The sequence below is a fragment of the Chrysochloris asiatica genome, unplaced genomic scaffold (genome assembly GCF_000296735.1).
Source record: "Chrysochloris asiatica unplaced genomic scaffold, ChrAsi1.0 scaffold00138, whole genome shotgun sequence".
Lineage (NCBI taxonomy): Eukaryota > Metazoa > Chordata > Mammalia > Afrosoricida > Chrysochloridae > Chrysochloris > Chrysochloris asiatica.
In genome coordinates this window covers 2,802,380-2,825,073 of record NW_006408656.1, presented here as the reverse complement: position 1 = coordinate 2,825,073, position 22,694 = coordinate 2,802,380, and the positions used below count along the sequence as shown (strand labels likewise).

Genomic DNA, 22,694 nt, shown 5'->3' with positions numbered 1-22,694 from the left:
TTGTAGTTAACAGTCCAGTTCTTATCCTACAGCACCACACCAGTAATACTGTAATTATCATAAAGATATATATCTTCTTCTGTGTTTTAATAAAGGAACATCTGTGCCTTACCAGATATTTGGGAGTAAAAGGAACTTCCTCTGAGCCTCATTTACCTCCCCTGCAAAATGGGAAAATAGCATTCCCACTTCCCTTAGTTTTCTAATGTAGCGGTCACAAATACCACATGTGAGGGGCTTTAACAAGCAGATTCTCTCACAGTGTAGGCTGCCCCAAGTCCAAATTTGGGGCACTGGCTCTAGAGGAAAGCTTTCTGTCTCTTTTGTCATCTATCTTCCCCTGGGTCCAAGAGTTTGGCATTACCGTGACCTTGGTCCACTCCCAGCTCTTCCTTTTTGGTGGAACTAGGTTCCTCCAAACTCTGTTCTCTTGTTTAATAACTTTTATATCTCAAAAGAGATAATCTCAAAATACAACTTAACCCTATAGATTGTGTCATCCTGTCTTGTTAACATAATTGCCCCTACTCCTGGCCTCAGTATCCTCATGTTGTTAAGTGCCATCAAGTCGGTTCCAACCCACAAAAACCCTGTATAGGGTTTCTGAGGAGCAGCTGGTGAGATTGAACCACCAACCTTGCGGTTCAAATTGACTTTGCAGTCTAGCATATTAACCCACAGTGCCACACCAGGTCTCCCATTAACAACACTGTTGTTGTTGTTAAGTGCCGTAGAGTCGATTCCAACCCATAGCAACCCTGTATAGGGTTTCCAAAGAGCAGCTGGTGAGCTTGAACCGCCGACCTTGCAGTTCAAACGGCTTTGCAGTCTGGCGCATTAACCCACAGTGCCACAGTACCCAGCAAAGAATTTGCCCCCTCCCCCCTTTTTGTATGGGTTCTTTTTCTTAGTCTTTTGCAGTAGTGGTCCTATGCAGTATTTCTCCTTTTGTGACTGACTAATTTCACTCAGTATAATGTCCTTAAGTTTCATCCATGTTATATGGTGGCTTGCGAGCTTCCTTGTTGTTATTCAAGGTAGCATAATATTCCATGGTGTGTATGTACCACAGTTTGTTTATCCATTCTTCAGTTGATGGGCACTCAGGCTCTCTCCATCTTTTTGCTATTGTAAATAGTGCTGCTGTGAACATTGGTGTGCATATATCTACTTGTATTATGGCTCGTATTTCTTGTGGGAAAATACCAAGTAAAGGAGTTGCTGGATCATAAGGTATTTCTATTTCCAACCTTCTGAGGAAGCACCATATTGCTTTCCAGAGTGGCTGGACTGCTTTTGCAATCCCACCAGCAATGCAGGAGTGTCCCAATCTCTCCGCATCCTCGCCAGCATTTATTGTCCTCTACTTTTTTGATCTTGCTGGTGTGAGATGATATCTCATTGTTGAAAACATTTATTCTTAATATACAACTTTCTGACTTTTCGATATGTTGTTGTTAAGTACTGTTTTGTTGATGCTGACTCATAGCGACCCTATATAGGGTTTCCGAGGAATAGCTGATGAGTGAACTGCTGATGTTGTAGTTCAAACCGACCTTGCAGTTGAATGCTTATCCTATGGCACCACACCAGGACTCCACTTTCTAATTTAAAGAACATTTATAATTGTTTGTTTTTAAACCAGGTAGACCATTCATTAGTTCAGAGTTCACATTCATAGTGCAAAGTTCCTCTCCCATCTTAAATTCTTTGCCTCCCAAGTTCTTCTCCAGAGGCAATTAATAATACCAATTTTTTTTATCCTTTGGGAGATATTGTATATATGTCCAACACACATACATGTTTCTGTCCATCTTTTTTTTTTTTAAACTTTTAGCAGATCATGAGTTTTACATTCAGTAAATAATATACTTTGCTTCTTTACAGTGATTTAGTTCCCTCAGTTTTTATCTCTGTTTACTCTATCATGTTCTGCTCTGTGTTTCTTGCTACCTTCATCTTTCTTCTAACCTCCCTCTTGTTGTATATTCCCTGCCCTATCACCCATGTTAGCATGTATCTACCCTCTAGCCTGTGAATAATTTTCGCACCCCCTCCCCCATAACCATCATAGCCGGTTTCTTTTGTTAAAAAAAACTTAACTTTTTACAATGCTGATCTCAACAATATTTGTCTTTTTGTGATTGACTATTTTCACTCAGTATAATGTCCTCCCGGTTCATCCATGTTGTGAGGTGTTTTGCAGATTCATTGTTATTCTTCAGCATTGCATAGTATTAAATATTAAAGTTTGATTAACCATTTTTCTGTTGATAGACATTTAGGATGGCTGCATCTTTTTGATGTGTCTCTTGTAAACAACATATTGAAGGATCCTGTTTTCTTATCCATTCTGCTCTGTTTCTTGACCGGTGCATTGAATTCACTTATAATCAGCATAATTCTCGATAGGTATGAATTGATTGCTGTCGGGTTTTTTTTTTTTTTTTTTTTTTTTTTTTTTTTTGTTTTTTTTTTTTTTTTTTTTTTTTTTGGTATTATTGTTGGTTTCTTTGTTCCACACAATTTTTTACTCTAAGTTCATTTTGTTTGTAGGTTTTCTTTTCATTTTCATTTCTGTTTTGTTAATGTTTACTAAATATTTAAAATTTTGAAGTACAGGTGTATTAATTTTCAGGATAAATTACAGGTTATTTTGTAAATTATTTTTTCCTTATATAAGATAGTCTGTTTCATTTTGAAATCTTGACTTGTCATTTGGAAGTTCTGTATCTACAGTATTCCCTCTTTGCTTTGTGTTGACTTTATTATAAATTGGTATCTCTGATTCCCTATTTTCAGTACTGAAGGTTTGTTTTATGTTAAATACTTGTATGGATTGAGTTCTGGGTGGTATTGTCGTGAATAGTAATCTCAGGTTATTGTCTACTGTTGTTGGTTATCAGTCCAAAAAACACCCTTTAGAAGTTTTTATAAAGTTGGTTTGGTCATTACAAATTCCTTCAGGACATTACCAGGAAATGTCCTAATTTTGCCATCATATTTGAGGGACAGCTTTGTTGAGTATATGATTTTTGATTCTTGCTTAGCAGTTTTTTTCTTTCAGAGTTTTGTATATGTTGTCTTCTTTGCCTACATGGTTTCTGCTGAGATACCAGAGCTTAGTCTTATTGGTTCTCCTTTATAGGTAACCGTTTTTCCTGAGCTGTCTCAGAATTCTTTCTTTGTCTTTGGTTTTGGAAAGTGATTATGATAAGTCTTGATTTTCTTTTGGGATCTCTCTTGTTTGGAGTTTGTTCAGCTTGAATGGTGAGCAGTTTTGGCAACAGATGGTGGCCTGGCAGAGCAGATTCACACAGGCAGTCTTCTTGTCTTTTATGATGTTAGGCAAGATTTCTTCCAACAACTCTTTTGACAGTTTTCTCTGATTTTTATTGTCTCTTCCTGCTCTGGAATTCCAATTACCTGTAAGTTGTTCCTCTTCATGGTATCCCACATAACTCTTAGGCTTTTTTCAGAATTTTTCTTTCTTTTTTGTGATTGTTCTTCTAGCATACTAGTATTGAGAGATTTATCTTCAAGTTCACTAATTCAGGCTTCCATTGCTTTGAATCTACTGGCGTGGCTCCCAGTCACATGGCTCTGAGGTCCCAGAGAGCAGAGTTTGTGCTGGGGATAGATGAGGATGGGAGCTGGCCAGCCCTCTAGCTATCATGGGGGAATAAAAATGAATTGCACTTTTCCTGTTGCCTGTGTGAATCTGCTCTGCCAGGCCATCATCTGTTGCCAAAGCTGTTCACCATTCAACAGTGTCCCTGTCTCACTTGTCTCTGCTCAACTTCTATTCCCAGCAAGCATTCAAACTACTCTTCTAAACTTTCCTCTGAAGTCAATATGCCTGAATTTTCATCTGTGTTTCATTCGGTCGCTCGTATCTTTATGTGGCGTCCTGGTGTGGCATTGTGGGTTAATATGCTGTACTGCAAAGTTGGTTTGATCCACACATGGATCAAGCTCACCAGCTGCTCCTTGGAAACCTTGTACAGGGTTGGGTCACTACGGGTCAGAATCCACTGGACTGCACTTAACAACAGTCTTTGTTGTAGAGGGTCTGTGTAGTACATTTGCCTAGTCTGCTATCTTGCCAGAAGTCTCTCTGTCCTTTTTTATTAAAAATATATATAGAGAAAAATACATAGATCATAAATGTATAGCTTGATGGGTTTTCCTAAACTTAGTCTAATTGTAACCAATTTCTAAGTCAAGTGCTTAGTTTGAACCCTAGAAAACCTGTTCATTCTTCCAGTCACAGTTCTCCCATCCAACTAAACACTTACTACTATTTTAACAGCATTTTTGCCTATTGGTATAGTGCTGTGAGATAATGCACCAGACAGAGTGCAAGGTCTATTTGAACTGCAAGGTCAGTGTTTCAAACTCACTATCTACTCCTTGGAAACCCTACACAGAGTTGCTATGAGTCAGAACTGACTCAGTGTCACTTTACAATAATACTTCATAGTAGATTTCTCCTCATTATATAAAAAGCATGACTCTTCAGCTTAATGCATGTGATCCAGTGAGTTCTGTCATTGGAAGTTTCTGGAGAAATTTTCGTATTCTATGTGGTTAAACCAAGCTAGAAAGATGAAAATTTCATCAGGTGTCACAAATAATGTTAGTATGAGCATACCTTTCACAGCAGATTGAACAGACTTTATTTTCATCCATCTGTCTATTTATTGAGTACCTATTAATGTGTCAAGCCCTTTTCTGAGTGTTTAGGATGTGTCAGTGAACGCAACAAAGATTCCTATCCCCATGGAGTCACATTCTAGTTGGAGGAGAAAGATACTAAACTAATTCAGTAAACAAGTGTACTCTTGGCATGCTAGAAAGCAATAGAAAATACAGGAAAAAGGAAAATGGAGCAGGATAAGAAGGGGATTAAGAGTAAGAGTTCAGGTTACTGTTTTTAAAAGGGTTATTAGGGTAGGCCTCACTGAGAGGGTGACATTAGCCAAGATTTGAAGGATGTGAGGAAACTAGCCATGTAAATACCTGGGAAAGAACATCCCTGGAGGCAGAGACAGCCAGTGACAAGGCCCTGAGGCAGGAGAATGTCTGCAGTGTTCAGAGAATAGCAAAGAGGTCTGTGTGGCTTCATTTTGAGTGAGGGAGAGGGAACTAAGAGATAGGCCAGAGTGTTTCCCTTAAAATGCTTCCAGGGCATCAGGCAGAGATTGATTCTGGGTGGTGTACATAGTTAATGCACGTGGTTGTTAGCTAAAAGGTTGGGGATTCAAGTTTACATAGAGACACCTCAGAAGAAAGGCCTGGAGAGCTACTTCTGCAAAATCAGCTATTGAAAACCCTGTAGAGCACAGTTCTTTCTACTCAGACACACACAGGATCACCTTGAGTCCAAGCTGACTCAACTGCTACTGTTGTGCTAAATTACGCATGTGAGGAGAGACGAGCCATATTTAGGAATGAGGTCTCACATCATGTAGAGGGGCTGGTGGTGTGGGCATGTCTTAATGGAATGGAGGACATGGCCGAGCTGCTCCTTCCTCATTCTGTAGCAGTTGGGGTTCCTGTGATCTAGAAGCTGATGAGCCAGCCCCTAATTGAGCCTCTCTCTTATTGCCTTTCTGACTGATCTTTCTCTTACCTACAGCCTCATATACCAGTAACTTGGCTTACAACTTCTATAGTCACAAGCTCTATGCTGAGGCCTGTGCCATCTCTGATCCCTTCTGTCAGCACTTGGGCTTGGCTAAGCCAAACACCTATCCTGAGGTGCCACCTGAGAAGGTAGGAGGGAATGAGAAGGACAGGAAAGGAGGGAGGTATGGGTTGGGGGGATAGGGGGCTTGAGTAGCAGGAGAGGACCTCGTCAGGAGCTGGCTGTTGGCATCAGTATCTGGTACAGTATATTTCCCAAACCTCATCTGTACTGTTATTTGTTACTGACTTAATGGTGGTGGTGGTTGTGTGCCATGGAATTGGTTCCAACTCATAACGACCCTGCATAGGGTTTCCAAGGTTGTAAATCTTTATGGGACCTGAAAGCCTCCTCTTTCTCCCTCAGAACGGCTGGTAGTTTTGAACTGCTGACCTTGAGGTTAGCAGCCTGACTTGTAATCTATACGCTACCAGAGCTCTTTTACTGACTTAATACTTTTCTTTAATTGACTCACTTGTCCTAAGTCAGTGGTTCTCAACCTGGCCGCCAGGCACGTTAGAATCTCTGGAATAAATGTAGAAAAAATTAAGGTTTGCTTTAGACCAATTGCATCAGAATCTCTGGTGTTGGACCCCAGGCTTGTGAAGCTTTAAAAGGTTCCCCAGGTGGTCCTTCTTGAAGTCAGGGTGAGAATCACTGTCTTCAATAAGATTACCCAGGAAATCATGGATTGGTAGGGTGTCATTCCTGAGTTTAGTGATAATCTCTAAGTAATTTACACGGCGGTGTGGCATTAGACCAGATTTCCTGGTCATCACCATGGAGAACGTAGTACGAGGGACAAGAGTGGCAGTAGGGCCACCAGGCTGTTACAGGAACCTTAGCAGGAAAGGGTGGGTGTGAAGCAGCTGTTCTAGGGATGGAAAGATGTGGATGTGTATAAGAACTTAAGGATTAACTTGGTAGTGACTGACTTGAGGGAGGGAGGAGGAAAAGCCAAAGATGGCTTGCATTTCTGACTCAGGAGGAGGTGCCATTGCTGAGAAGTAGATTACAGGAGCAGGAATAGATTTTTAGGAGTGCAAACAAAAAGGGAATTACGGGCATGAGGTAGATGAAAATTTCTGAAATTGAGAATTCCCAGGGTATTTAGTTCTTAATTAGCTAATCTCCTGCCTTGGGCCTGGTTATGGGGTTGAAAACAGGAGAACCACAGCCTACCCTCCGCTATGTGTGTCTCTGTGTGTGTCTGTGTATATAAGTACTCACACTGTACAAATTTGTTGGCTCCTCTTGTTCCCATTTTCTAGTTGCATAGGTGCTTCCGGCTGCATGTGGAGAGTTTGAAGAAACTGGGTAAGCAGGCCCAGGGCTGCAATATGGTGACTTTGTGGCTGGCAGCCCTGCGCCCCTGTGGCACCAAACACATGACTGAACCAGTCAACTTCTGGGTTCGGGTCAAGATGGATGCGGCCAGGGCTGGAGACAAGGAGATACAGCTGAAGTGAGTCTGTGGGAAGGGACACAACCACATTTTCCTTTGGATAGTTTGGTTTTATGTATCCACGATCATGTCCTCCCATCCTTATGTCTGCAAAAGGCACTGATTGCTTCGTTCCTCAGTTATGCACACAGGTGCCGGGTCTGTGCCAGCCAGCATGCTGGATACTGGTACTGGTGATAGGCTGGAGATTCAGACAGTGCTCTTGCCTTCATGAAGTTTATTTTGTGACTTGGGGAGACATTAACAAAACAAGTTCTATATAAACAAGTTTTCTGTAAACATAGAAATAAGATACTATATGTCTTTGTGCTATAGAACAAAAAACCATTTTTTTTAAGTGAAGGTTTATAGACCAGATCATCAGCTTTAATATTCAACAAATCATACACTTTGTTTCATCTCAATGATTGCAATGCCCTCCATGCAACAACAGTTATCCCACTTCCTCCCTGTAGTTTCTGTTTGCATTCCACCCTCCTTCCCATCCCTTCTCAACTTTGTCTTTAGTATAATGTTGTCCTTTTGATTTTGAATGATTGACCATGGTGAACATACCGTACTCGTGTTGTTGTCCCCCTTGTATGCCTATTTATTGTTTGGCTGAAAGTTGGGCCGAGAGGGTGAGTTCCTTTCCAGACCTGAGGGGTAGCTGAGGTCCATTGTCTCAGGTTCCTCCAGTCTCTTTCTGACCAATAAGCGCAGTCTGTTTTTCATTTTATTTAATAATTTTGAGTATTGTAATGCATATTCTGATGCTTTATCTGGGACTTTCTAATGCAATACCTTTCAGAAAAGTTAATAGAGGTAACCACGCACCATCTAGTTCTTCTGGTCTCAGAGTCGTGGAGACTGATGTTCACATGTTCCATTAGGTCACTGGACTGATTGTTTCTAAGCCTCTTCAATTCTCATCACTCTTCTTCAGCACCTTAGGTGGCTGCTCGTGAGCTTTTAAGATCCCAGATGCTACTCACCAAAGTAGGATGTAGAACATTGTTTTTGTGGACCATGTTATGCCAGTGGCGTCTCCTGAGACTGTGGTCCTGAGCTCCCAGCCCCATGTTGCCTGATGTTTGATAATATCTAAGAAGTGTTCATTTTGCCCCCTGTATGCTCCATCACATACATTCATAGTTGTGTTTTCAAGAGAGGTAAATACCCATGTACAAATAAATACTCTCTTTTAAACTCATAGATTTGTGGGATATATATATATATATATATATTTATATATATGAAAGGTCTTTTTGAAAAAGTGATGTGTGAGATGTGTCCTGATGATATGGAGCAATCCACCATTTTAATATTTAATATCAGGGAAGGAAAGTCCAGGCAGAGGGAATACAAGCATGCCATGTTTACGAAAGTCAGCCTAGCTGGATGGCAGTGAAACGGCATAGGGTGGAGAGCAGTGTGGAATAAGGTAGTCAAGGTTGATAGGCTAGATCACATAGGGTTTTTAGAGACTGGGGAGGGAGGGGGTTTGGATAGGATTCCTACTGGAAGCCTACTGCATTGTATTACACAGAGGGACTCCTGGAAACTCACGGAGCTCTCAGCAAGCCAAGGCTGGGGGCCACACTCCTGGGGAGAGTGTTTCCATGGGCTTCGCCTATTGATGAGCCTCCCCTCTTGCAGGACGTTGCGTGACAGCTTGAGTGGCTGGGACCTGGACACTCTGGGCTTTCTGCTCAGAGAGGAGCTGCGGGCCTACAAGGCGGTACGGGCTGACACTGGGCAGGAACGGTTCAATGTCATCTGTGACCTGTTGGAGCTGAGTCCTGAGGATACACCCACCGGGACTTGGGCACGAGCCACCCACCTGGTGGAATTGGCTCAGGTGCTCTGCTATCATGACTTTGCCCAGCAGACCGACTGGTGAGCAGGAATAGCTGGGGAGGCCACTATTGTTCCTTGCCCCAAGCCCTCTTTCCCCTTTTGTACCTGGTTTCTTTCTGTACATTCCTAAGTGTTCCCTTCATTTTGGGGGCATGGGAGCTCAATCAAAGGGTAAGACCAGCTGTTCTGCATAAGGCCCTTCCCAGGACACCGTGGCAGGTGTTCATAGTGGGGCGAGCTTCAGTGTGTTCTTTCCTGCAGCTCTGCCCTTGATGCTATCCGGGAAGCACTGCAGCTTCTGGAATCTGTGAGGCCCGAGAGCCAGGCCGAAGATCAGCTTCTGGATGATAAAGCCCAGGCCCTGCTGTGGCTCTACATCTGTACCTTGGAGGCCAAAATGCAGGAAGTGAGCATGGCTGCCATGGGGCCAGGAAGTGAGCATTCTGCCATGAGGCAGAGCTGGGCCTCAGGAAACTGGGAGCACCCCATTTCTTACCCTGATGATGGTCCCTTCCAGGGTATTGAGCGAGATCGAAGAGCCCAGGCCCCGTGTAACCTGGAAGAATTTGAAGTCAATGACCTGAACTATGAAGATAGACTCCAGGAAGACCGTTTCCTGTACAGTAACATTGCCTTCAATCTGGCTGCAGATGCTGGTGAGGGTAGTAAGGTCATCTGTGGTGGGATGGGAGGGCCCCCCCCCCCATGGCTTCCTAAGCAAAACAGTGTGGAGAGGCTTGCCTTAGGGAGGGTGGTGCGGGTTGGCGCAAAAGGCAGAGGATGATATGGAGAAAGGTGAGTTTTCCCCAGTTGGCCCATTCTGAGGAAGACTGATCCCATTCTTCTGACTTACAGCTCGGTCCAAATGCCTGGACCAGGCCCTGGTCCTGTGGAAGAAGGTGCTGACAAGGGGGCAAGCCCCTGCTGTGCGGTGTCTCCAGCAGACAGCAGCCTCACTGCAGATCCTAGCAACACTCTATCAGCTGCTGGCGAAGGTAATGAAGGGGGTCATACTTCTAGACTACTTCTAGCACCAGGGGCCTGGGAAGCTGCCTCAGCCCTAGATTTGAGTCTTGGCTCTATCAGAAACCTAATTTATGAACTTGAACAAGCAACCTAACTTATGGGAATCTTGGTTTCCTCATTATAAAATCTGGATTAGCATTGCTCTGAGGACTAGGAGATGTAAGCCTGTTGGCACAGTGCCTGGCACATACGAAGTACTCGGTAAATCCTGGCTATTGATGATGATTGGCATCTAGGTTTTAAAACAGAAGAGGGTCAGGGTGGCTGATGCTTGCTTTGTCTGTGTAGCCATGTTGTTGTGTTCAGGGCCTGGGGGACAGACAGTAGAAATGGAGGTGTGAGCAGGATTGGGGAAAAACCGCTGCTTCTGGCTGACCAGCCCCTACAGGCTCTGGAGGTCTTCCTGCTTCTACGGACTGCCTCCAAGAGACTAGAGGACCCTGCCAAGGCCGCTGGCTCCTCCTGCCATATCACCCAGCTTCTCCTGTCGCTTGGCTGTCCCAGCTATGCCCAGGTGAGTGACTGGCCAGTCTGGCATGGAGGCTGCAGGGGAGCCTTATGGGCCCATCTTCGAAACATACCCTTTTCCTTTCCCCCATTTTTCAAGGCCTAACTCAATTGTCTCTCCTCTCTAAAGCATCCTTTCTTTCAAGGGCAGAACCAGTCACTTTCCCTGTCTCTTCTCTCCCTACCACCCACCAAACCACTAGAGAGCATTTGTAGCATTATAATAATACTACACCTGCCTGCTTCCCCACTGCATTATAAGCTATTAGGAGACTGGGCCTGTTTACTCTTGATTCAGCTTTGTCTTTCTAGCACAGTAGCTAATTAATCCAAAGGTGTTAAATGAACATTCAAGTGAGTGAATAATTCCTAGATCAATTGCAGTATTTGAAATAGCTTAATATTTCAGTGTACATGTTCAGGATTTTACTTGTGAATGCTTTAAAATGTAACATGTAAAGAGTATGACTGGCTGGGTCCCATCAGAGCAAACCCCCTTCCAAGATTAAGACTCAATGGGAATACACGCTTTGATTGGTAACCATGTTGGTCACCGATAAGGGGAAGTGAGGGAAAAACAGCAATGAAGCTTGCAGGCTAAGCCCTACCATGTTCAACAGACCCCTGTGAATCCAGGTGGAGACCTGATTGGCCAGCAGTGTAGCAAGATCTGGGGACTTTTGGGCCCAGAGTCAGTGACATAGCCACAGAGGACTAGAGTGGAGAGTGAAGCATTCAGCTGATAAGAAGAGAGGGCATATGCATAAGAACACCCACACTTGCAGATAATACCCACTTGACCTGGCTTCAATGACTGGATGATCAGAGCTCAACTAAAAGAAGAAAGAGGAAAAAATTGTAATCTGATATAATTTAATGAACTTGACCTTCATCTATGGATGCAATAGCTCAAAAGAGGGAACAAATCTTTACAGCAATGATCATTCCCACCCTCTCCATACACAGAGTAGATAGGGATGGGCAACGTGCACATGGGCTACCCAAAATGGGGGCCTACAAAGGCAAGAAGTGACTGGCTTACTACAAGCTTTCAAGAGGGAACCTATATCCAGAGGGTGGGGAGGAAGGTAAAATCTCCACTGAACAGTATCCAATCTGTCTAGGCGGGGCTGATGAAATGAAATGCGGATAGGTCTCTTTGTGATACAATAGTGAGTAATTGTTATCAGGACTGATTGTGAGGGTTGGAAATGTAAAGGTAGACATTTTGTAGCAAAAGGAGGGGAGTGATTAACTTTTCAGTCTAGGAGCGGAGGTCCCTAGGACCATCAAGGGAGAAGAGCGGAGAGTGGGACCCTACCCAGAGAAGCAGTGATGCCTGAGATGGAGGCAGAGACAAGGACTTGGAGCCATGGAGCAGCAGACTTTAGACCCAGAGAGGGAGAGGGGCTGTGTGCTGCTGGGGGGGTGAGGGGCAGGCTTGTAGTATATACGCTGTGGTTGGTTGATGATGCATGGAGGGGATTGTAACCATAGCAGTGAAACGATATATGATAGGATGAATGTAAAACTAATGTTCTCCCATGTAAACTATCACATAATTCACAATAAAACATTAAAAAAAAAAAAAAGTATGACTGGCTGCCTCTCCTCGGCAGTGTGCTGTTCTTTCAGCCTCTGACTGTTTCCTCAGTTATTCCTGACAGAAGCAGAATCAAGCTTGAAGCTTCTCGATGATCATACGTCTGACACATACTTGCTCCTTGCCATGACCTGTGATCTACTTCGAAGTAAACTCTACTGTACTACCCAGAAGGTATTTCTCTTTATTCATTCCTATAGGGTCCTGGGAACAGAAGTATCTTGGAATTTTCTGGCTTCTGCAATTTCCCTGGAGCTAGTAATTTTCCTGTTGTTGGAAAGCAGTAATAATATTTTCTAGTTGTTCTTCATTAGTCCTCCTCTAGTAGAGATATTCTTTTGTCATCTTTTTCTGTTTCCTCAGGAGCATAGTCTGTCTTCTGACCAGAAACTGGCATGGTAGTCATTCTGGGAAGGAACTGGGGCCCCAGACTAGAAATCCATTGGAATCCAAAAGACCTGAGTTTTCTCAAAAAAATCTTGGTCAAGTTTTGAACCCTGTCTAGAGAATACTAGACTCTAGTATTCGCTACAGCTTTTGTAATTCTCAAAAGCAAGGTTAGATGATCCCCAAGGACATCACAAGCCTTTGAAATACTTGTCTGACTCCACTACTGTTCTCCCAGGTGACTGAGGGTGTTTCTCTGCTGCTGTCTGTGCTTCGGGATCCTGCCCTCCAGAAGTCATCTAAGGCTTGGTACTTGCTGCGTGTCCAGGCACTGCAGTTGGTGGCAGTGTACCTTAGCCTCTCCTCCACCAGTCTCCCTCTCTCCTTAGGGGAGCAGCTGTGTGCCCAAGGTGACAATGGGTATTGTTTTGTCCTATCTGTTCTCTGCCCTCATCTCTACTGTCTAGCTATATGGACTAGCTATATGGACTGGTGGTGGCTGGGTGCCATGCAGTTGGTTCTGACTCCGAGGCTGTAAATCTTTACAGGAGTAGAACGCCTCATCTTTCTCCCACAGAACAGCTGGTAGTTTCGAACTGCTGACCTTGTGGTTTGCAGCCCAAATAGTAACCACTATGCTACCAGAGCTCCCTGCTGTATGATAGACTAGCCTACCTAAAACCTGCACAGAATAGGCCTGGGATGTCTGGGAAATAGGTTGTCATTCATCAGTGGACTTAATTAATTCGGGGCAGACTTCTTGGATTGCTGTACTAAGAAGGATTCTGAGACTCCACGTGAGCTCAGGGAGAAAAAGTTCTGTGATTGGGCAGCCATTGGTGCAGAAGAGTGGTGGTGCGCTCTGATGGCTGTTACTTGGAGGTGGTAGATGCTGTCTTATTTTTCCAGCCCCTTCTCCCTTGTCAGATAGATTACTGAGCTGTCCGCTGGTTCACATGAGCTGAGGAAGTTCTGGCCCTATCATCTCCCTACTTTTCTCCACCCTACCTACCATAGGCTGGCAGACACCTGAGGTAGCACTCATTGACTCCCATAAGCTTTTGCGAAGCATCATCCTCCTGTTGATGGGCAGTGATGTGCTCTCGGTTCAGAAAGTGGCTGTGGAAACACCATTTCTGGACTACGGTGAGTCAGGAGGAGAATAGGGTCCTGTGGGAATGGGTGGTGGCATTGGCAGTTTTAGCTCCCCAGATTGTGAACCGTGACTGAAGTGACGATGTTGTCTCTCTCCTGCTTACAGGTGAAAATCTGGTACAAAAATGGCAGGTTCTTTCAGAGGTGCTGAGCTGCTCAGAGAAGCTGGTCTCCCGCCTGGGTCTCCTAGGCAGTGTGAGCGAAGCCAAGGCCTTTTGCTTAGAGGCTCTAAAACTGACCATGAAGCTGCAGATACCACACCAGTGAGTGCTGGGCAGAAGAGATCCAATTCTGGCACCTGAGGGCCACAGACTCTTGGTTTCCAAACTACTCCACATATTAACATGTTCTATTTGGAGGGGTTGGCAGAAGAATGTTTTTGATCGCTAAATAGAAGGAACTGCTGGGTTCCTCAAGGTCAGATGTTTTTATTTCCTATAGGACTTCTCATTTACTATGATACGCTAACATGCATTGCAAATCCCCAGAAAGGTTTGATTTGCCATGTTTCCCTAAATCTGTGCCCACAGGATTCTTTTTTTCCCAAGGAATGCAATTTAGGGAGCTGTGCTCTAATGCATGAGGATGAGTTGGGATGAGACAAAAGGGCAGCAGGCTTTCCCAGAAGCCTTTACATCAGCTTATGGAGTGAAAGCTTTTGAGAAAGAATGGTGGCCCTTGCTTGAGAAGGGGACAAGGAGAATGACCCTCTAGGAACACAAAGGATGCCACTGATGGTTCTCATCTCTTCTGCCAACAAGGTGTGCCCTGTTCCTGGTGCTAAAGGGGGAGCTGGAGCTGGCACGCAGTGACCTGGACCTCTGTCAGTCCGACCTGCAACAGGTTCTGTTCTTGATGGAGTCATGCACAGGTGAGCAAACAGGATCCCATGCTTGGTGTCGGCAGGAGTCCCACATGTCTACAACACATCTTTGAAAAGTTTGGTCCTCTTAGAACTCAGAGGTTTATTTCTGGTCCCAGGGTCCAAACAGCACTAACCCACCTACTTGGTTCTAGCTTTTTGTGCTGCCCAAGACATTTTGGGTATTGATATTTTAAGTTTAATTTCAATAAAATTAAAAATCCCAGCTCCTTGGTTATACTAATCACATGTGACTAGTGGCTGCTGTGTAGGATAGCACATAAAATGTACTGTTCTTGGAAGGGCTTACGCCAGGAGTAAAACATGGCATTTGTGGTAAATTTTTCCAATTGACCCAGTTTTACCTCTAGTGTATGTGACTTATATACAGACCCTGTGAAGTCACATGCAAACATAGGTTTGTTTGTTTTTTGGCCAAGTACATTCAATGTTTTGAGCTAGGATCACAGGGCTAGCTAGACAGGATCCAGAATTAAGACTTGGACCTCCTAGGTCATGCAGCTTCTGGGCTGCAGATGTGGGACTTTGTGGACTATGGAAGTGTGTGTTGATGCAGTTTATGTGGGCAGAAAATGTTAGGGTTTTATGTAAAAAAAAAAATCCATACTAATATTTAGCATGTTGTTGTTGGTGTCGTTAGGTGTCTTCAAGGTGATTCAGACTCCTAGTGACCACATGTTATATTTCAGCCCATTATTGTGGCCACTGTGTCATTACATCTTTTCCACTGACCCTCTACTTTACCCAGCAGGACTTGGTTTTTAAACAGATGGCACTTCAGGAAGCTTGGTACCATTTCTCCCAGTTTTGTAATTCTTGTTCTGTTCTCAGAGTTTTGTGGGCTAGCCCAGCACCCCGACTCTGTGAAGAAGGTCCACCCTCAAAAGGGGAAGCGGCAGGCCCGGGTCCGCTGCCCTCCAGAGCTCCCAGAGGAGGAGCTCTTCCTAAGAGGCCCGGCTCTGGAGCTGGTGGCCACTGTGGCCAAGGAGCCTGGTCCCACACCACCGTCTACCGTCTCCTCCCCGATCCTGAAAGCCAAGCCCCAGCTCAGCCCTAGCTTCCTGTCCCACTCACCCACCTGTGACTGCTCCCTCTGCACCAGCCCTGTCCTCTCAGCAGTCTGTCTGCGCTGGGCACTGGTCACAGCAGGGCTGAAGCTGGCTATGGGCCACCAGACCCAGGGCCTGGACCTGCTACAGGCTGTGCTGAAGGGTTGTCCCGCAGCCTCTAAGCGCCTTGCTCAAGCTCTGCAGACTTCTCTGAATCACAGACTAGTTCCCTCCCCTGTTCCAAGCTTCTTGGATGAGATTTTGGCTCAAGCATATACACAGCTGGCACTGGAGGGTCTGAGCCAGCCATCAGACAAGAGCCTGGGGAAGGTCCTAGAGTCAGGGTTGAAGTTTGTGGCAGCGCGGATACCCTTCCTGGAACCCTGGCGTGCCAGCCTGCTGTTGACGCAAGCCCTTATAAAGTTGGTTGGCCTCAAATGCTGTCCCACCCAACTGTTTGCAAACTCTTGGGACTGGCAACCAGTGGTTGTAAAGAATCCTCCAGCCTCAGAGATCTCTAAGACTCGGAACAACAAACATCTGGGAGCAGGGCACCAACAGATGACCTCTGCTACCCTGCCCTACCATAACACCTCCCTGAAAGGTCTGGAAGGTGGACCACCTTGTACACCCATGCCCCGGGGCCGGGTTAGGCAGGCTGGCCCTCGAATCCCCTTTACTGTGTTTGAAGAAGACTTCTCTACAAAGAGCAAGCCTGAGGTTCCTAAGGCCCCCAGGGTACAACAGAAGGTCCAGACTCGACTCAAGGTAAAGTGGGATTATGGCTAGGCTGTGTGTGTTGGGTTGGCATGGTCCTGAGGGAGGAGAGTTCTGCAGAGCAGGTATTCCCATGGATTACATTCGTAGGGGCCTGGGGGAACCTTAATCATTCCTGTTACCTGCCTGACCCCTGTTTCACTGTGAGACCTTGTTCCAAATCTACTTTTGTTTCACATGGAAGGACTTTCCTTAACTCTACTGTTCCTCTCACTTTTCATCCTTCTTATGTTCCCTTCTCTCCCTTCTACAGCCAAGAGGAATGGCCTCTGATAGAGAGTGGGCGAGTGTATGTGGGCGGTTAAGTCTTACATCTACAGTGCCACCTGCTGTCAGAAGGTGTGCTGCTGCTAAAGATGTCTTCTCCCTGTTCCAACCACCTCAGGTGAACTTCAGTGATGATAGTGACTTGGAAGACCCTGTCTCAGCTGAAGCAAATTTTTCTAAGGAGCCTAAGAGACGCAGCTGTGCTTCCCGGGGCCGGGGTCGGACTAGGAAGGGCTTGAAGACTAATGCAGTGGTTGCCCCAGATGGTGCTCTTGAGCACCCTGGCCTGAGTGGCAGGAACCGGAGAGCCAAGAAGGTGGTGTCAGGACCTTGTGAGGCGAGGGGTCCTGAGATCATGAGAACCATCCCCGAGGAAGAATTGGCTGACAGCCTGATGGAAATGAGCTTTGAGATCCTCAGGGGCTCTGATGGGGAAGACTCGGCCACAGGTACGTTATCAAGGGTGGTAGAAGGTGTGTGTTTCTTGGTGCCTGTCCTGGCATCAAAGCTGAAGAGATGGCTGGTGCCAGTGGTGGAACATAAAGAATTGCTTTTGTTGGCTCTGAGGGACTAGGTCCTAGAAGGGAGAACAAATGGGGATGGCAGAAGGAGGGGACTCTGAAAAAGTCATGTTCTCTCCAGCTCCAGGACCTGAAGCAACCATAGGAGAATGTGAGGTGCTGAGGCGAGATTTCAGCAAGGAGGAGCTTCCCACCCCGTGCCCAGACAAGGAGCGCAGTAGTTACTTCAGCCCTGGGCTCCAGCTCCCCTCGACCCCTGTAGCCATTGGTAAATCTGATGACTGGTAGTTTGGAGACAGCATCCTTCTAGGTCTCTTGAACCTAATGTCTTTCCTGCCTGTCCATGGTTCTGCCTTTGGACAACAATCTGGATCTGGCAGCCTTTGAACCTGTCAGCTGTGTGTCACTCACTTTCCCGCTCTGAGCTTCCATTTCCTTACTTGTAAAATGGAAGTAATAACCAGCCTACAGGGTTTAGGGGAGGATGGAGTGAGTTAATGCATAGAAGTTGCATGCCATCCTTGGTAAATGGGAGCTGCTACTTTTCATTTGGGAGGCAGGCATTCTTCCTTGGGGAATTCCCTATCAGGAAGAAGGTGATTCATCAGAAGACGGTTTTTGGCTTCTCTCTAGGTCTTTCCACCCTCGATTCCATCTGTGACTCACTGAGTCTTGCTTTCTGTGGGATCAGTCACTGTCCTCCTAGTGGGCTCTATGCCCACCTCTGCCGTTTGCTGGCCTTGTGCCTGGGCCACCGGGACCCTTATGCCACTGCCTTCCTTGTCACTGAGTCTGTCTCCATCACCTGTCGCCACCAACTGCTCACTCACCTCCACAGGCAGCTCAGGTGAGTGTCTGCTAAGAGCAGGGGGACCCGGGTTGGGACAGATTGGAGGAAGAGTCTAGATTTTAAAGGAGCAGGCAGCTCACCCCTCCCCATGTGGCCTGCAGCAAGGCCCAGAAGCACCGAGGAGCTCTCGAAGTGGCAGAGCAGCTGCAGCACCTGAGCCTCCAGGAGAAGGCTGGAGATGTCCCCCTGGCCCGCATCCAGCACCTCTTTTCCTTCAGAGCGTCCGGCTCTGGCCACTTCCCCCAGCCTGAGAAGGAGAGTTTCAAGGAACGTCTGGCTCTGATCCCCAGTGGTATGGTGGCAGGCTTCTGGCTTGCTCTTTTGTCCTTTAATGTGTCTCTTTACCAACAGGGTGTATGGAGGCATTTAAAGCATTAGTTCATTAACATCAATTTAGGATTCTTCTGGAAAGACATGTCATGTTTTCCTCTGTTAGCCATTTTTGTTCCTCTCACCAAAAAGACATAATCTTAAATCTAGATATCTTTTTTCTAAAACTCAACTTTATATGGTATCATTTTTTAGGGGTGGATGAGCTCAGCTGTTTGGGGTCTTCCTGCTTTAACATGAGATGTGTTAACAAATGACTTGAGTGCCTCATTTTGTGCAAGTTCTTTCGTTAGTTGCTGTGAAGTACAAGACATGGTCTCTGTCCACAGCGAGCTGTTAGGGCAAGGGAGAGCACGTTGGGCCACAGGCCAGGGAAGACTTCTTGACTTTGTAGATTGTCTTGAGTGCTGGCAAGGGATTACTGCAGGAGCCAGGGAAGGGGATTTCTTATCACAGCTGAAATGACTCAGGATATATCCCCTTATCAGGGGTGACTGTGTGTGTGCTGGCCCTGGTCACCCTCCAGCCTGGAACTGTGGGCAACATCCTCCTGCTGACCCGGCTAGAAAAAGACACTCCCCCAGTCACTGTGCAGATCCCCACTGCCCAAAGCAAGGTAGGTGTCCTAGGCCAGGGAGCAAAGTAGAGCGGGGGTGGGGGTGGGGGGTTAGTGTTTTGGCCAGGCTGCTCATGTTCTGTGGGTATGGGGTAGAGAGATGACAGAGAAGCAGAGCTCTCACAACCCCACCTTCCACAGCTTCCTCTGAGTTCAGCCCTGAAGGAGTTTGACGATATCCAGAAGGCACAGAAAGAGAACAGCAGCTGCACTGACAAGCGAGAATGGTGGAAGGGGCGGCTTGAACTGGACCATAGGATGGAGGTGTGTGTCCCAGGGTGGCTGGGGGCAGGCCTGCCTACCCTAGGAATGGCCCAAGGGATGCTGGTGTCTTCTTTTCTGGGCCCCAGTTCAGTGCTGAGTTACCTCCAGTCCTTCTGGACGGCAGAAATGAAAAATTAGGTTACTTGAGGAGGACTTTAAACCAAAGCCTCAAACTGGAAGGAGTTGGGAAAGAAGTATTTAAAGATACATAGAAGAAAAGGAACTTAAGACAAGTATCAGTCTGCAAAGTTGTTTGAACTGCAAGGTCAGTGGTGCAAGCTCACCAGCTGCTCCTTGGAAACCCTTTACAGGGTTGATATAGATCAGAATCAACTCGACAGCACTTAACAGCAACACTTAACAACAACATCAGTTTCCCGGACTCCCGGTGCTGCACTGTAGGATTAGCACTGGACTGTGAACCACATGTTGGCAGTTCAAACCCATCAGTTGCTCCTCGGAAATCCTACACAGGGTTGCTATGAGTTGGAATTTACTATGAGTTGGAACTTAACAACAGCAGCAGCAGCAGTTTCCCAGCTTGCCAGGCTGACCCTCGGTGCCACAAACAGTTGGAAGTCTTATTTATAATCTCCTAGAGTCTCAGCCAATGAATGTTTAGCGAGTTTCTTGACTTCCATGGTTGGCAGAAATATATACAAAACAACTAATACATGTTAGAGAACCCATTTCCTGGTTTCCTGAATGTTGGTGCCCACGGGGAAGCTTCCTCTCTGACTAAAGATCCTGTTGTCCTGCCTTCAGGTTCTTATCACATCCCTAGAGAAATATGTGCTGGGCTGCTGGCGGGGGCTGTTGCTGCCATCTGGTGAGGACCCAGGCCCTGCTCAGGAGGCTTCCCGCTTACAGGAGTTGCTGCAAGAGTGTGGTTGGAAATACCCCAATCCCACTCTGCTTAAGGTGAGTTAAGAAAGCAGAGAGCGGAAGCAGCAGCCAGCCTATGGACTGAGGAATTAATTCTTAGTGGATGATGGCCCCCACTAACTACTCTTCCCCTGTAGATTCTGCTCAGTGGGGCCAATGCCCTCACCTCTCAGGACATTCAGACCCTGGCTTACGGACTATGCCCAGCCCAGCCTGAGAGAGCCCGAGAGCTCTTGAGTGAGGCAGTAGGACGTCTACAGGGTCTGACAGTGCCTATTGACAGCAGTAGGCACCTGGTCTTGGTGCTGGACAAGGTGAGGATCTAGAGGGCGATGACAACATCCCATTCCTATATTCCTTCTGCTTGCTATGTCTCCCTGGCTGGGGAGAGTAACCTCGGAATGCCTTTTGCCCAGGACCTGCAGAAGCTGCCATGGGAAAGCATGCCCAGCCTCCGAGCACTGCCTCTCACCCGTCTACCCTCCTTCCGCTTCCTACTCACCTACTCTATTGCCAAAGAGGTGAGGCTCTGGGGCTGGGACTGAGGGTGACTGACTGAGGGAGACCCGGAGGAAGACAGAGGCAGGAAGCACTAGAAACTTGATTGGCTCTTAGAAATGAGTCACAAGTGGGAAGAGGCCTGGTTTGTGTGTGTTGGAGCTCGGACCTCCTGGACAGACCACAGGAACCTGATCGCTAGTGTCTTCTCCTCAGTCTGGGGCTTCGTCAGTGCTGAGCCAAGGTGTTGATCCGCACAGTACCTTCTACGTCTTGAATCCTCACAATAACCTGTCAAGCACAGAGCAGCAATTTCGAGGCACTTTTAGCAGGTCGGGGGTGTGGTTAAGAAAAGGGGGTGGGAAGGGTAGAGACACTATATCTCCTATACTGTAGCTCACCTTTTGCCCAGTGTCCCCATTGCCCTCTTTCCACATGACCCCTGCCATGCCATCTCCTATGTTTAACCCCTGCTTTTCCCCCTCCACAGTGAAGCTGGCTGGAGAGGGGTGGTTGGGGAGGTTCCAAGCCCGGAGCAGGTGCAGGCAGCCCTGACGGAACATGACTTATATATGTGAGTGCTTAGAGCAGGGAGACGGGAGGAGATTTACTTTGGGTGCTGGTAGGTCGAGGCTCATCTCAGGCCCTTCTGCCATAGCTATGCAGGACATGGGGCTGGTGCCCGCTTCCTGGATGGGCAAGCTGTCCTGCGGTTGAGCTGCCGAGCTGTGGCCCTGCTGTTTGGCTGCAGCAGTGCAGCGCTGGCTGTGCATGGAAACCTGGAGGGGGCTGGCATCGTGCTCAAGTACATCATGGCTGGCTGGTGAGTCTCATGGGGCCAACCCATACCTCTCTTATGCCTCACTTTCCTGTCATGGTAGCTTCCTGACATGCTTTAACCCTTGTAACTATGGGCCAAGGGAGTTCCTCATTAGTTCAGTCCTGTCTACTCACCTCACCCATCATGCCCAGTCATGTTTTCTTATGTACTGTTTCAAGTCCTTAATTTGTATTTCTCCCTTCTCTTTCCAGCCCCTTGTTTCTGGGTAATCTCTGGGATGTGACTGACCGTGACATTGACCGCTACACGTCAGCTCTGCTGCAGGGCTGGCTTGGAGCAGGTCCAGGGGCCCCCCTTCTCTATTATGTCAACCAGGCCCGCCAAGCTCCCCGACTCAAGTATCTTATTGGAGCTGCACCAGTAGCCTATGGTTTGCCTGTCTCTCTCCGGTGACCCATTGGATCTGTCATATCTCTGATAGAAGCCATGTGACTGTTTTACCTCCAAACTCAGTTTTAAATGATTTACCCATTATTTTATATGAAACATTTCCTTTTAACTGTAATATAAAATAAAGATGTGTTATTTAAACTTTATATGTAAGTTGTCTGAGAACATTTGAAGGCAACATTACTACCCTGCTCCTATTAAGTGATACTTAAGTGGGTGGGAACAGCTTCTAGTCTGAGAACCTTGGGAAGAAAGACAGCCACAGAACTGAGCTGCTAGGCTAGGCCTCAGCAGACACAGCTGAAGGAGAAGAGCATCAAAATACTCTTCAGCAGGGATAGAGGCCCAAGGAAGGTGAGAGATAGACCACTGAGAGCATCTTGGCCAATTATCATCATGTCTGTATCGTAGGGGTGACACTCTTCTAAGTGGATATTGGAGATAGCTGTTCTCTTCCCAGATACAGCTGTTACACTTATCAGTGCCATATACTTTAACAAGATTGTGAGTGGAATTCCCTATGTGTGTGGTTTTTGTCTTCCCAACTAGACTGTAAGCTTTTCTGAAGCACAAATAGCATCTTAAATTCTCATGTATCCCTCACACTTACATTTATATGTGTATTAGCGTCATTGAGTCCACTCCTACTCCTTATGTACAACAGAACAAAATATTGCCAAGTCCTGCACCATCCTCATAATCACCAGCATTTTCTAGTTCATCCTTGTGGCTAATATGCCAATCCATCTCACTGAGGGTCTCCATTCCCCTTCTTGGTTCTCATCTTCACCAATATGCCTTCCAATGACTCATCAGTTTCTCCTGATGAGGTGTCTAAATAAGCAAGTCAAC

General features: G+C 46.3%; 1 protein-coding gene across 1 annotated transcript in view; it reads left to right on the top strand.

Moving 5' to 3' along the window:
• Positions 1–21,845, top strand: part of ESPL1 (extra spindle pole bodies homolog 1 (S. cerevisiae)) — a 26,421-nt gene extending 4,576 nt beyond the window's left edge. The window contains exons 5-30 of the mRNA XM_006869970.1: positions 5,642–5,778; positions 6,961–7,154; positions 8,793–9,032; positions 9,255–9,399; positions 9,511–9,649; positions 9,849–9,988; positions 10,399–10,533; positions 12,181–12,303; positions 12,755–12,926; positions 13,534–13,662; positions 13,778–13,934; positions 14,433–14,542; positions 15,386–16,371; positions 16,766–17,096; positions 17,257–17,436; positions 17,802–18,015; positions 18,120–18,310; positions 18,837–18,964; positions 19,106–19,228; positions 19,994–20,149; positions 20,251–20,427; positions 20,530–20,634; positions 20,828–20,943; positions 21,102–21,185; positions 21,270–21,434; positions 21,644–21,845. Of these exons, the coding sequence (XP_006870032.1) occupies positions 5,642–5,778; positions 6,961–7,154; positions 8,793–9,032; positions 9,255–9,399; positions 9,511–9,649; positions 9,849–9,988; positions 10,399–10,533; positions 12,181–12,303; positions 12,755–12,926; positions 13,534–13,662; positions 13,778–13,934; positions 14,433–14,542; positions 15,386–16,371; positions 16,766–17,096; positions 17,257–17,436; positions 17,802–18,015; positions 18,120–18,310; positions 18,837–18,964; positions 19,106–19,228; positions 19,994–20,149; positions 20,251–20,427; positions 20,530–20,634; positions 20,828–20,943; positions 21,102–21,185; positions 21,270–21,434; positions 21,644–21,845 (4,979 nt within the window). The remainder of the gene's footprint in view (positions 1–5,641; positions 5,779–6,960; positions 7,155–8,792; positions 9,033–9,254; positions 9,400–9,510; positions 9,650–9,848; positions 9,989–10,398; positions 10,534–12,180; positions 12,304–12,754; positions 12,927–13,533; positions 13,663–13,777; positions 13,935–14,432; positions 14,543–15,385; positions 16,372–16,765; positions 17,097–17,256; positions 17,437–17,801; positions 18,016–18,119; positions 18,311–18,836; positions 18,965–19,105; positions 19,229–19,993; positions 20,150–20,250; positions 20,428–20,529; positions 20,635–20,827; positions 20,944–21,101; positions 21,186–21,269; positions 21,435–21,643) is intronic.
• The last annotated feature ends 849 nt before the right edge of the window (positions 21,846–22,694 follow it).